This window comes from Sipha flava, unplaced genomic scaffold, assembly GCF_003268045.1.
Source record: "Sipha flava isolate LNK unplaced genomic scaffold, YSA_version1 1_pilon_pilon, whole genome shotgun sequence".
In the NCBI taxonomy this organism is placed as follows: domain Eukaryota; kingdom Metazoa; phylum Arthropoda; class Insecta; order Hemiptera; family Aphididae; genus Sipha; species Sipha flava.
The window spans coordinates 1131635-1147620 of record NW_020272783.1 but is presented as its reverse complement, the minus strand read 5'-3'; the positions used below and the strand labels follow the sequence as shown (position 1 = coordinate 1147620).

Genomic DNA, 15986 nt, shown 5'->3' with positions numbered 1-15986 from the left:
GTTGATTGTACTAAATTAAATATTTCCTAAAGTAAAAGAAGTTTAAAATAACAATTTTAAATATTTTTTAAAAATAAGGTTACATAAGTAAATAAAAAACATATCTTCATAAAAATGTACATAACAGTACAATATATTGTATTTTATAAACTTGGACATAAATCTATAAACACACAATACACATTTTTAGTCAGATTTAATAATTCTTAAACATAAGATTAATATTATTAATAATTACATCAAACTTCAAATATTTTAAATTATACAACATTGAATACTTACAACTGGATTATAACTAGTTTCCATAGTAGTTATTAAATGAAAAAACAAATATTTCTGAAAATACAATTTTTTTCATAAGTAACATAATTTAATACAGGGAATCTATAGTTAAATTAGGTATATATAATTACTATTTATTAGCCACAAATTTAGGGGGTAGGTAAGACTAATATTTGAGGGGCAAAAATGTTGGTTTAAAAATTATTACTAGTTACTTATAATTAATTTAATTACATAATTATAGTCTCACAAAGAAATACTATTTGGTAACCTTAATATAATTATTTATGAATTAAATTCTGTGAAATTTCATTTAAAAGTAGGTGAATAAATATTAAACGTCTCTGGATGCAAAACTTTACTATTGAATAAATTAAACAAATCTTAGAGTAAAACCAACTGGTCTAATAAAATAACTTCATTCGTACAGTAAAATTTCTAGTTTTAAAACAACATTATGCATAACTATAGGCCGTAGTAAAAATTATCATTAAAACAATTTAAAAAAAATATATTTCAATAAGGAAACAGTGAAATTAATTAAATAATACCTTTCAATTATAATCTGTACTTGACAATCCTTTGTACAACGGAGATTGATAATCATTGACGAAAATAATGGTTTATAAGATGCAACGCATCACACAAAAATGATCAAATCAATTGTTAGCGCAGATCACTAAACAATAAAATGGATATATCTAATATTGTTGAGCAGAAAAATGATTTATTCATTGACCATACGCCATAGCTACGTAGTAGTTAATTAACTAATAACTTTATAAATTTTATATTCACACATATATAATTTTGATAGTGATCACGGAAAATATTTATATTATTAGATCGATTTGATAAACGATAATACTATTTTATATTGAATTCTCAAACACAGATGGCTGTAAACTAACTATATTCGTATTTAATGCATGAAAGTTTTGTATCTATTTTTGTATCCAATGATAGTGTAATTCGTACTGGATACAAACATGCAATCCGGTCATAGTAATAATTACTCTATGTAGCTGGCTAATATATTACATAGCATAACGAATAAAAAATTTTTTTTTGGTACCAGTAACTTTTTTATTGGTTATGACTATGTTTGGTGTGCTGATTTCAATAATGCAATTAGTTTTTTTTTATCAGCTCTATTGAGATTTATGATGGCTATAAAAATAATTTTAAAAGTATGTATGGTATTAAATAATCAATGATAGTAAGTATTTCACCAACCGTTTCTATCTGTTGTTGTTCGTTTTTGTAAAGATAAACTGGTGACCATTTTAAATTTATAAAAATAGGTTGAAATATTAAACATACGTGATTTACGTAACATTAGCGAACCAATTTAATCGCTTTTAATTCAATTTTAATCAGTGAATCAGTACGAGCATTTTGTTTGTTTTTATTATTTTTTTCTTTGTAAGTTTCTCATTTTATTATTAAAATTCAAGTTCTTTGTATAGCAATTAATGAAATTAAATAATGCCATCTAGTCGGAAAGTTGTATCAATCACCCCGATGTGTTATGCTACGTGTGTGGTGAGTACAGAAAAACCATTTCTGATTTTGTTCTATTTATCTATTTTGCAATGAAGTTTTTTTTTAATCATTTACAAAACAAAAATTATTCATAATTACCAATATCCCAATTTTTGAAATTGTTAAAAATAGATACAATATTGGGAGTGCGTATAATAGCCGATAATATATCAGCCGATCCGTATTCTAGCCGAAAAATAAATGATCCTACCCGTAATTTGTCTGAACCGTATTTTAGCCGACACGTATTTTAGCCAAACCATATTTAAGCCGACATTCCTAAAATATGTTATCTCCTGCTATCTTATATCGTATTACTGATTAGGTTATAGATCACGATATAACATGATATAAGATTTTTTGGCGCCCTTAATCCCCTCCTTACCTAGTTTGAATAGTAGTAAAATTAAATTTTTTAGTAAGTTTAAATAAAATTATAGTATATTTTGTATTATAACTTTAAACTTTTTTACCTGATTATATAATATTGTAATAAAGTTATTAACTTATAAAATTGTAGATTGTTAATGCGTATTAAAAGATAAATTAAATAAAAATAATTTTCAGTTTGGTTTCCCGGTCGCCCATAGCTTTCGCCGGTTCTGCTATGAGTACCTATCTGACTATCATAACATAGTATCTATAACCGTGGTATAAACTATTACCACAGCATGATATTACCATGCTCAAATGACGGTTAAAATACGGTTCGGCTGAAATATGTGTTGGCTAAAATACGAATCGGACGAAATATGTGTCGGCTAAAATATTTTCGGCTATTTTAAAGCGTCTCATAATATTTAGTATATATTTAATAGTGATTATAATTTATTTTGAATTAATATTAATACCTTATTTGCCTATATTTTTTTTTGCATATATTTTTTGAAAAATAGGTATATTTGATAAATATAAATGCATATATTTGCAAATTTTTAAATTTTTAATTGCATATTTTAATGAAATTTTGGTCATAAAAATACGAGCTCTAATTATAAGATAAATGTTGAGGGTTAAGAAATTATATATATTTTTTTTAATTTAATTTGTTTAATTATATCACGAACTATAAAGGTTTTAAAATATTAAGATATAATTTCATTAAAAATCGATTTAATCATTTATTAGTTTTAATCTTGGAAAACAAGTTTATTTCTTGTATTTTAAGTATTCTTTAAGTGTAAAATTATTTTATTTTATTTAATACTCCTAAAAAATAACATTAATTTGAAATCGTTAATAACTTATGTTTTAGATTTTTAAACGTAGAATCGGTTTAAATAGCATGAGATATAAGACAAAACATTTTCATAAAATAATAAAACAAATAGAATAATGCCTGGAAATAATTGTATTATGCGTGACATAATGAGCATGTATGATTAGAAAATAGCATTACATAAAAATCTCAAGCCACTGAACACTATTAATTCATGCAATCCCCAGAATGTTGGCCATCATTAGAATACATGTTTCCGTTTTGTGCATTTCAAGACGTTTTAGAAGACAAGGAAAGCTTTAACGCCTAATTCATTAAATGAAAAAAATTAAATAAAGTACTTGAATAGCTTTTTACACAAATTTGACTTTTCTAAGTATTTAATAAAACTATTGAAAAAATCAAAAACGTACCTACCAATGTTAAAAACTTATAACTATATTCAATTTTATTCGAATTTTTTATGTAGTTATTTTTTTACATTTTGTATAATTTTGCTATCTATAAATAAGGGTTTTGCCTTTAGATATAAAAAAATGTTATGGTAAGTCCAGATCCTACATTTTTGGCTCTGATTTGATCAGAATCTAAAATTATAAAATATTAATTATTGGTACCTAATTTATAATTTATAGGTAGGTAATAATAAAAATTGAGTACTTTAAAATTGTAATAAATAAATACTCTACATAGTCGCAAATTAAATATTTATTTCCCATATTATGTAAATGTATTGTAGATAATGAATAAAATATGAAACATATTAAAGTAATGAATTTTCATTTTTCCTTATGATTTAAAATGTCTTTTTTGCCCATTTAACACCAAGAAAAGTTTAAAAAAGATACACGAATAAGTGTATAGAACTTTTAACCATTTAATATACTTACCTAATCACTTTAGTCTATAATGACTGTAATGTTATATAGATTCGTGTTTATATAGATCGTTTGTTGGACTTTCTCATTCTAAACAATACGTTTCGCTTACTTGTACTCATATATATATATATATGTACCCGATTTACATCAACAATATTGTTATAATGGTGTGCACTCGTGGTATAGAACTTGTGTGAAAGTGCTCAAGTGCGTGTTTGTAGGACATCGTTATAATCTACAAAGCGCGCGCATACTCACAAATACAAACATTTCATGTATACATTTCCATTTTTAACGAACGACAGCAGCAGAGTCTGCGCGTAGTTATGAAACGAGAATTGCCGTGCGAAATGCATGGGAAAATATGCAAATTATATGAACTAAAATGACGATATATTACAAAAACAATTATTATATCGCCTGGGCGTTCTGTCGAAAAATAATAATAATAATAAAATATTAGTCGGCGGCGACGCGTTAATCGTTTGGCTTGCAATTCAGTGGTAGCAACAGCGGCGGCGATTATAAGAGACTGTGAACTTCATGTACATAACACATTGTGAAAGACGTCGACGACTGACTTGGCTGGCGGTGCGAGCCAAAGCATATTACGTTTGAGAAAAAAAAAAAATTCTGTTCCGAGAGCCATAAAACGTTTGTGTGTAATAACAATCATATATACACAAATGTATTATATACGTATACATTATACGCAACTTCGTATAGCACGTTCTACAAGTGGTCTGCGGACGGATTTATAATACCTCCAGGATCTGCGGTAATCGAAATGAAGCGAAACCACGCGCGTTATCGAATTTATGATTCGGAAATGTAACACGTGATCTCGATCTTTTTATATATTTTATGCAACGAGCAGTGACGGTGCTAGAGTTTGCGAGGCCCTTGCAAAATAAATGTTGGGTCTTATAATTTATATTAATAAAATATTTTAAGTTTAGTTAAATCAGAACCGCCGGGGCCTAATTATAATTTAAGGCGCGGGGCCCTGGTCAACTGCCCCTGTTGCCCACCCCCTCGCGCCGTCCCTGACGACGAATACAGTAATTTTTCTTGTACATTAAACGTCGACATTTATAACCGAATTGTAATCCCATTATGATTCAATCTTCACACTTAACGCGGCTTATTCGTAAAACTACGGTCTCAAAATTTTCGATTTTTGGAACTTTTTTCTGGTCCTCTTAAAAACCCGACACGATGAGAATATATTCTGAAAAAAATTAAAATTTATTAAATTATATTATGTTATAGTGTTGTGCACATAAGTATACGCCACATAGTGTATATGTTTTTACAGTTACTTTATTAAATTCGGTGTTTATATATACTTAGGATACGAAAAATTCTACATTTTACGGATAATAAGCTATATTGCTATGAAATTTACCAATAAATGTTATATGTATCGTATTTATATAAATAATTTTTTTTTGGTTTTATAATTATTTTTTCAAATGATCGTGTTCATATTTTTATGAAAATTTTTTAGATCGTTTAAGTTCTTGTAATACTATTGTCCGTACTATGTCTATGTCATGCCTACTAAAAAAAAAAAAAAAAAACAAAAAAAAATTTTGAGAAACAAAAATGTTTTACCTCGAATTGCATAAACTTACCTAGAAATGAGCCGGTTTCTACTTGTAAATTGTAATCCTAGTCACGCCTCTATTGTTATACCGCGCGTGTCTAGCTATACTATTCGAACACATTACGTCCTTCCATAGAAAATATTCTACGTATCTACGCATACACCTCATCAGTGACACTGGACGGAGCAAGTGAGGGAGACTACAAAACGAAGCATAAATTAATTAAGCGAAGAAATCATATTGCTGAAACGGAACGATAAAACCGTTACTCTTGTTAAGCCCATACGCATTCCCCGATTAAACAAGAGGGGGGGGGGGAAACCAATCCCTTTTGAAATCGAAATAAAAATCCACCTCTCGTAAACTGCTCGCATTGCACGACTACCGCTGTTTTAATATTATAATGGCTATGTAAATGTGCATTACTTTCGACGACGACTGCAGTGCGCGAGGGAAATTCCTTCCCAGGGTACCGCAATTGGTGGGTGCGTATATAATTATTATATCATATTGTATTGTACACACGAGATTGCGGTAACACACCTAACCGGGTCGGCGCGGCTTCGTCATCGATGGCAGCGAGCGGCGGTGGCGGTGGCGGCGAGCAGGGACGCGTGCCGGTGCGTGCGCGCGATCCGGGGGCCGGCCGGCCGTCCGCGGTCCGTGTGGCGTGCGAGGCCCGCTAATCCGTCCTCATTCATTCAGTCGACTCGTCGTCGTCGCCGCAAGACGTGTGTTCGCGCCCGAGAGCTTTTCCTCCGCTGCCGCCACCGCTACTACCGGCGTTTTTTTTTTCTTCCACCGTTGTTCCGACGTTCGTTTTTCAGTCCCGTTACGCTGCCAATTGTGATAACGACAGAAAAACAACCGTACCGCTATCATGACGTCGTCGTCACCGACTGCACCGTGCCGAAGGTTCGTTATCGGATTGTTTTTGATCGCCGTGGTTCAGGTGACGTACCACCCCGCCCAGTGTTCAACGCTCATGAAGTACATGGCCACCGAGTACAATCTGTCCCAGGTAAATACCGATCCTCTCGTATAGTACCGTGTTATTGTTGCACATTTAACTTTAATGTGTTATATGGTGACGACGGTTGAGACTCCTCTCTCGGGGATGGTCCGATCTCCTTGGAAATTGTTTCTAACCGTGTTGATTGAACACGATTTTTTTTACCTTGGTCTGACGTCGTGTTACCAAACTTTGCACCCAACGATCTGATGAATGATTTCCCGCACCGCCGTATTCATCGTGTGTTGAATGGTGGAGTGCATATTATTAGACTCCGATACTACTTTACTGGTCAGTAGAGTTTTGTCTACGACCCAAATGTGAAATACAGCTCTGGAGACTTATCGCGTGCAACAATTATTATGAAATAGTAATGTACGTTTACGAGAAAGTCCGTATCACCGAAGTCGTCAGGCAAAATTTTTCGAAATCTATCATATAATATATACATATAAATATACGTGCACATATAAAGTTTTTAGGTATTTTAAGTAAACATTAAACGACCCAGTGATTATCACTCTCCTTCATCGATTGTTTTGCATACGATAAATTGGATAACTTAACAATACTTAGGTATTATTGCCCAGTGGCATAACATGAATGCACTTTTGGTGTGGGGGAAGTCAATTTTTTTAAACATAAATATTCAAAAATATGTAGTACATATTTGGTGGTACTGAAAAATATCCCGTTTGATAATAAGTTTTCCGAAATTTTCTGTATTGTATATTTTTTAATTATAACAATAAAATATAGAATAAAAAAATTAAATCAAAATTAAAAATTAGTAAACGGTTAATAACCGTAAATTAATATATAAATTAATAAACAAAGAGTTCATATGTAGAATAAATAAATAAATATTTAACCTGGAGTATTATTAAAGGCTGTATACGAACTGAGTCCCAATATAACTTTTTATGAGGGATTGAGTCTCGGGTCATTTTAGGGTATTTACCAATTGAGTTCCGTGAAATTTTAGGTATAATACTAATTTAGTCCATGTTTTAATATCAATTGAATCCTGTGAAATTTTTAAAAAGAACATTTTCAACTGTTTAAAACAAAAAATTCTACAGGTATGGTTAAAACGATTTTGACGTGTTTTTGATGACTATACGGCATAAGTGTGACAATAACATATTTTAATGCTATACGGTATAATTTCCGCTGTATCTAGACGGTTAATTTTATATTTTACTCAAAATAATCCTCTGACTCAATTCGTATACTATTAGTTTCCTAACTCCGGACTCAATTGGTATATGTCCCGTTTGTACCCAGGGCCGGTGAGAGGTGGGACAGGGAGTCTGAGAAGGCCCGTCGTCTCAGATTTTTATACAATAATTTTATTGTAATAAAGTATGTAGTATAAATAGTAGTACAATTATATCTTGGTCAAACAAGTGCAAGTAATGGAAACCTGGAACCAATGAGCTTCGGGGCCCTCAAAAATTCTCGTCAGCCCTGTTTGTACTCAATTAGAATATTATCTTTTCTCGTTCAGGTATAGGGACTCAATTAGTATACAACGTATTATATTTGTTAAGTATTACTGGTTTCGAAATAAAAATTCATCATCAGGTTTACAAAGTAATAAAATCGTGACTCAACATTAGAGTAATCAAGTGTATCAAAATTTTGGTTGATCGCTTATTTGATTTGTTTCTTTCATGTTATAAAATGTAATTAAAAATTATGAGAGAGGGAACAAAACAATACCTTTGTCCCTCCAGATACAACACATGTATATAGGGCAGGTAATTTCTTTTCTTCTCAGGTACTATTACCTAAGAATTGAAAAAAAAAATTATTCATTGTTTCTTACCGAACAAATTATAGGAAACCAATTGGTGCCTTTAGAATTTTTGACTGATATTTTTTTATTCAATTAAACAATGTGTATGTAAGTAAATAGTTAATATAGTTAATCTAAAATTTAACATTTTTATAAACGGTTCTTTAAGAAGGGTATATGCACAAATAGAGGGGGCCAGAGAAACTAAGCCCCTTAAAAATATAAATTTAGTATATGTCCCAAAATTGAGAGGGCTAAGACCCCTACTCCCAATTTTTTTTATGGTTATATCTTGTAATATACAAACTATATTATAGACTAAACTATACTATAGAAATCGTAAATGATGGTTCAGAATAGACCTTTAGCCTTTCATTTCAATTTCATATCGTATTTAGGTCTATGAAAAAGAGCTTATAACTAATATATACTCTTCAAAAAAGGAGTATTCAAGCCACCAACAAAACATTTTCAAATCATTTTTTTCTCAAAATCTAGTGTAATGTAACTTTCTAATTTCAAGTTTATGCCTGAAAAAAATTATATTTAAAATATATTATTAAAGTCTTAGGATCAATTACTATACATTAGTTAAGGTATTTAACAATATTTATTTTTATTTGCAATGGTAGTAATTAAACTAACAAGTTACAACATAATATTTTATATAGCTTAACTATGACTAGGTTTTAAGGTTTAAACTTTAATCGGTTTACATCTAAACTTTTTATTGATGAAACTATTTTTATTACCTTCATAATTTATTTGTCTCAAAATCTCACTCTCAATGTTAAGTAAAGTATTCATGTTAACCTTTCTTTTCTGTCATGTATGTTTGGAGCCGGTTTTTGATCAACTTTAATTTTGAAAAAGATCTTTCTCCACTACTGTTAATGACCATAAGTGACAAGTACATTCTTAAAGTTACCTCAATATTAGACAAACAATAATTGAAGTTTTTTTTTAAAGAGAAGCTGATACATCCATCTTTTTAATTATTTAATTATTAGTTTTATTTACAAGTGTATGTTAAGAAACTTAAATTAATCTAAATTAACGGTTAATTAGATTTAATAATTCAGAAGCACTTTGAAAATATTTGTGAATTTGAATCTTTTATAAACGTTAAAGCCATTCAAGGAACAATTTAGGTATTATTATTATTATTATTATAGGTGTATTATAAGATACGTATTAACTTCGTATACTGACCATTATTTTAAATAACATTAGGATGGCTAGGAAAAGTCGAGAGAAAAGTTTATTTCCACGATATACCTATAAAGATTTTAGTTAAAGGGTTTCTTTCGTACTATAATAGTGGCGGATCTATATGTTGGCAATGAATACATAATATACCTAGTGGTATGACTGTGGCATGTGTATCGTCGGTTTATAGAAGCACACCCTCCGGGGGTCAAGTGAATAGCGTACTATACTACTGACATTTGTGAATCCGCTGAAATACCGACACGACTGAACGTGAATTTAAAGGTATCATATGTCATTGTAATTGCACCCGTCTGCTGTTTAGGTATATGCGAACATCGATTTGACACTACATATATTATAAACGTGAAATTATAACATGTAGTTTTTAAAATCCAATTAAAATATGTAGTATAGGCAAAGTATTGTTGACGATAAGTTTAACTTACGGGAGTCAAATCGAATTGAATGTTCAAGTGTAATTTCTTCCTTAAACTTTCAGCCTAACTTTCACTTCACGATTGTAGCGATTTTCTTGTAATTTTAGACTTCATCATTAGATTTTTCTCCCCGAATGTTAGTTATTATTTACATGATTGACAGTTTCGTTAATGTATGGTCTAAAAATAGCTCAGTTGAGTAATAATATCCGTGTATTAAAGTGTACTCGGTCTAGTTGTTAAAAAGTTAGGTGAATTCTTAACGTTGTGGACGACATCGTTACTACATTTCGGTATACGAAATATTTTTTTTTTAAATCTTAACGACCGTTTAGTATAACTAAAAATTGATGTAATACAGTTGATCTATTTTAAAGTTTATATAGTAGTCTTATCGTTTTCTTTTTAGTTAATTCTGTATATATAATAGTTGCTGAATAAATTATTTTACCGGTACCTACCACCTATAAACCATCCACCTATGATTTCTCAAATAATTCGAAGTCAAATCGATTATTGTAACTCGTGTATTCATGTTAATATTCGAGGAAAAACTAAATTTTAATAGTTATGTAAACTAAAGAAAGGTATATGGATAAATTATATGGATTTTGGATACGATTATCATTGTAACCTTGATTGTAATTCTTGTTTTAATTAGTTAATGTGTATAGCTGGATATTGGTGTTCTATTTTTTTTTTTTTTTTTGATAAGATATGTTTAAACAACTGTTGAATAAATATTTTCTATAGTAAATTAGTGGCATTTACGAAGTTGAAAGTGGTTTAGTTGTAAAAATTCTTCAGTGTTTGGATTGTAGCCAAAACTACAGGATAATGTCCTTGACCCTGAAATCATATTGATTGTAACAATCCGCTAACGTAGGGATAAATACTTTCAATTTTAACTCTCGATCAGTTTAAATTAATTTGAAAGGTAACCATAGAACCAATAAAAAGTTGGAATAATATAAATGTAATTATTTTAATTTTACATATACAATATAAATATAAATATACTTATATAATAATATTTTGTTGACTTAACATTTTATTACACTGTGTTGTCTCAGATTATATATTCAAATCGTTCTAATAACTAATAAATTATAATTAAACGTTGAGGTCTTCGATTTATTAAATAAAATTATAAAACTAGATAATTTTTATAACTTTGTGCCGAAAGTATAATTTTAAACTTTTAAATACCACTATAACAAGGGATGCAATATTTATGAACTACTACATTTATATATTATTATCTATGAAGATATTATTTGATCGTACAAAACATTATTATTATGCCATATTATTTAATAACAAAATTACTTTTTAATTTGATGCAGTTAAAAGAATGCATGCGTATAGGCACAATGGATATTTTTTCATACAAGAGTATTTGAAGAATCTACAATTATAGTTTATAATAATGAATACAATACGTTAACAGTATCTACCTAACCTAACCTACCATTTAAATGCTTTCATTAATTTATAAAAAAAATTGAATTAGAATATAATTGTATTTCCATACATTTGTCTTTTTATAAGAAGTATTATTATTTTATGGATATATCTTGTTAAATAATATTATTTTTTTAATATTAAAATATTATTTAACATTTTTTTACTGGATTTATGCCAAAAATTATTCTACTGACTAATATTAAAATAGTATTTTATTATAGGCTCTAAGTAAAAAGTACCAAAACTATACTGCATCCAATTTAACTAATTTACCAACTCAGGAAATCATGAGTTTGAAGTACATTTGATGTAACACATCACGTGATGTAAAATAACTGTTGATTGCGGAAATGACACAAAATTGTATAGGTATATTTTGTCGTTTATGAACTTACTTCTTACTTTTCAATCACTTTTGTAATAACTTTATATTTGTATGAATAAATATTTTTGTGTTCTGTTATCTACTCATACATTCATATATTATTAGGTGCAAATTTTTATTTTGTTTTTATTTCTTTATTTTATTAGCCGTTTATTTTTATATTGTAACTATAGAAATTAAAAATACTGTTCCGAGTGTTTATTTTATAAAATTATTTCATTGCAGACAAATACTCTAGTTAACTTCCTAATATCATCTATCACTACCCATTTCATACATGTTTTAGTACACGACCTATCCCGATGAAAAAAGTTATTAATGAGTTGTGCCCGTTAAAAGCAAATAATGTGTAAATAAGCTGCTTCCGGCTACTAATTTTAGAATACAAAAAAAAAAAATCGAAAAAAATTTTAAACTTTTTTAAATTCGATTTTATATGGTACAGTTATAGGGGTTTTAATGTATATGTTTATTATTTTAATTAATATTTTCCTTCTTAATTGCTGGCTTAGGAAGGTAGGAGTGAGTATATTACCGTTATGTATGAATAAAGTAAGTAGATAAAATAGTGGTTAGTAATTTGAAACTAAATTATAATAGTTTTTTTTAATTACATACAAAATGACATAAATTAAAAAGAAATTTTATTGAAATTATTTATTATTGTTATTTATTTATAAAAAGAAGAGAAGAACTAATGTTGAAATGATTTTATAAAAAATTTGTATTGTGTGTACATTTTATAAAATATGACTTAATTCTGAAAAATAGCAAAATGCGCACATAGTGAATATTGTAAAATATGCAAAATACATTTTAAGTATTAACTCATTATGAATTTTATAATAATACAAAATACATTTATTTATAACTTTACTATATTTCTTATGTTTTACATTAAAAGTATGATAATTTCTATAATTGAGGTTTTATACATGTAACAATAACTAATTATATATGTTTTTCTTAGTTTTTATTGTATATTTAACTTTTAAGTTGATTTTTGTAAAGTATAGTAACAGCCCCAAGGGTGAACTGAAGCCGAGGATGATCTGGGGTAGGGTATGAATTTTACAAATTAGCCGTTTTCATAGCCATTGTGGTTTAGTTGGACTATCCTACTTGTTTTATTTTAGTAAATTGTATTGTTTCCTTTGTTATTGGCTATCTGTAACGATTGCAGTATGACCATAAGCGTGCTTAATGAAGGTGCCGGGCCTGTTTAGGCACCCTTTAAAATGTTGTACATGAGGTCCTACAATCTAAGAGTAAGGGCTCCGTAATTAAACTGATGTCACTCAAATTAAGTGTAATTTATTCTAAAATATTTGGTAAAAAATAAATTATGTTTTGCAATAGGAAAAAGATACTATGGGTGTCTATTGTGGTGACAGAATGAGTTAATAGACATATGCTTTCCAAGAGATGTTGTATTTATTGTTAAAATAATTTTTATATTACTATATTGAAGTTATGTACTTGTCAAATGTATTATTTGTAATATTATTATGTATAGGGTACATAGTTTATTATTTAAATACCTATATGATTGATATCACTGTTATTTTTTTTTTTTTTTAAATTAAATATATTTAAGTATTTGTTTTTTACATTGTTTATATTTTTTCCCCTGGATAAACGCTATTCTTGAAAATTTCTATATATCCATTATTTTAATACAGTTTAGATTATGTATGGAAATAAGTACCAAATGATTTTATTAATTTTTAATGCTTTTAGTCATAAAGTAATTACAAATATTAATTGATATATTTGTAAATGACCCTTTTTACATGATGTTATAAATTAGTAAAATAATATGAATAAAATATAAATAAATATGAATGAATCTATATAACAAATTAATTAAATTTATTATAATGAAAAAATATGATATGATTATACATAATTTCTAATTTATATTGTTTATTCAATTGAATTTCATCTTCAATATATTTTTTTTTAATTTAAAATGTATGCTTGGTGTCTTGTGTCTATCAAAATTTATAATTCACTAATTTAAAGATTTTAAATAGATAAATAAATATAATATACTTTAAATATTGCAAAATCAATTCATAAAGTATATTTATTTAAATTTTTCTGTACATTTCTAATCATATATTTATTCGATATGTTTCTTGAAACGGTAATGAGGTTTAGATAGTTATTCAGAATATATATTGTATTTAAATTTATAATACTGTAAAGTAGCCAAATGGGTCTATAATTTTCTATGTATATCATTTTAAATTTAATATAATTTGAATTATATATATTATATTTAGTAAGATACTATCAAAATGTTCATTTATTTCTAGTCCAAAGTCATTTTTTGTTTACCTAATGTATAACAACACGTCTGGCTGAATATATTATATATAGAACAGTTGGATTTTGTCCAAAATGTCAAAAAAAAAAAAAATTGAAAATGATCATAATATTAACGGTAGTAATTATATACGTGGGTGAACGACGGTGGAACGAATTTGTTGTTCGTGATCAAGGTCTTGCATGGATGTAGTCATAGTCATTTTTTTCACTTTTTAAAAATATTTTTTTTTTATTGTTATTTAGTGGAAGCAATGATCGGTATAAAGAAATAAATATAATTAATTTTTAGTTTAAATTTTCTATTATTTTATATCATTTGTGAAAATGTGTCTTATCATCTGATTTTTCATATTATGTATACTAACAAATTGTACTTACTTACTTTAGTTTGAAGGATAAACGTTGAACAAATGTATTTCTCTCTAAAAAAAGAGGATGAATTATTATATGTTGATCATAGAAATTTAGATTTTTATGTATATTTCTTGTGTTTTAGTCCTTAAGAAATTGAAATTGTGATTTAAAAAAAAATACTGTCGTTTAATAGATTTTTTATACTGTACATTTGTAAATATTTGATTTCTATTAAAAACGTTAATTTTATGGTTTTACTTTTAATTACATGCTATTTTAAGTTGATATTGTTTGAAAAGCATAATTAAAAGTTAAAAGGTCTAAAGTTAGTGAAAATGTAATTACTTTTTATAATATTTATATTTATATATATGTAGAATATTAATATTATTACATTGAATATATTTTGTTAGTGCAATTTGCATCAGATTTAAATCAAAATTTTGCTTTAAAATTATATTATATTATATATTTCATTGAAATTTAGCAAAGAATATTTAAATTTAAACAAATTAAAAGACATAAATATGATCGTTTTTATCATTTATTTCTCTAGTGCTGCATCAGCTACATTTTAATATTTAGGTTCGGAAATAATATGATGAATATATTATTAACTTCCATAAAAACTGTCAAATCCGTTTATTAGCTCAGTACAAAATGACGAGTCGAAAAAAAATGCATATGTTTAGGGCTAAATTTTTTGTAATGTTATGTCTTACATTTCGATTTTACACGGTTTATAGTGTTCAGATAACGATGAATAACATTTATTCTTTTATACGTTTTATAAACATATATTTTCGTTGTTCACAAATTATTTTTTTGACTGATACACTGACTAACACATAGTTGTACATTGTTAATAATTAAAATACACATTTATACAGAATTTGGTAATTTTTCGAACGATTCGTTAACTTTTCGTTCAGTTGTTTGTATTGCTAATTTGGGTTATTTATGAATGGACAAATATATAAATTGTCGTAGTGAAATGGCGTGTGGTGGTTTTTTAAATTGGAACGCGTTTATCACTCAATAAACCCCATCTATGTTCTGCAATCCAATGAAATAGTAACGAATTATAATACGAAGCATAACTCGGCGTTTTGTATACATATGTCATCTCACTTCGATCTTGCTACTTGACGCCGAGTAATTTTTTCTTTTAGGGATACATTAAGTCACGAGTTTACTAACAAAATTCGAAATGTCTTGGAATTTAAGCAAGAAATTCGTTGGGGCAATGTGTGATCGAGTGATGGTAAATTGTATGGAAAAAATAATCGCCTGTAGAGCTAGTAGGGAGGGTCATACTTGTATGTCCGATATTGTTTTTCACTGTTAAATTTTAATTTCTCCTGAAGAGAATGATATATTTGTTATGTTTTTTTAAAAGAAATAAATTTAATTTATAACAGATTTAAATTCCTGCATTCTTTTTGAG

General features: G+C 27.9%; 1 protein-coding gene across 2 annotated transcripts in view; it reads left to right on the top strand.

Moving 5' to 3' along the window:
- Nucleotides 1–6234: 6234 nt before the first annotated feature.
- The window catches only part of LOC112682021 (fasciclin-1), a 64782-nt gene continuing 55030 nt past the window's right edge, over nucleotides 6235–15986 (top strand). For both annotated transcript variants that reach the window (XM_025552470.1, XM_025552466.1), the window contains exon 1: nucleotides 6235–6558. In XM_025552470.1, coding sequence (XP_025408255.1) covers nucleotides 6418–6558 — 141 coding nt within the window. In that variant the 5' untranslated portion in view covers nucleotides 6235–6417. The remainder of the gene's footprint in view (nucleotides 6559–15986) is intronic.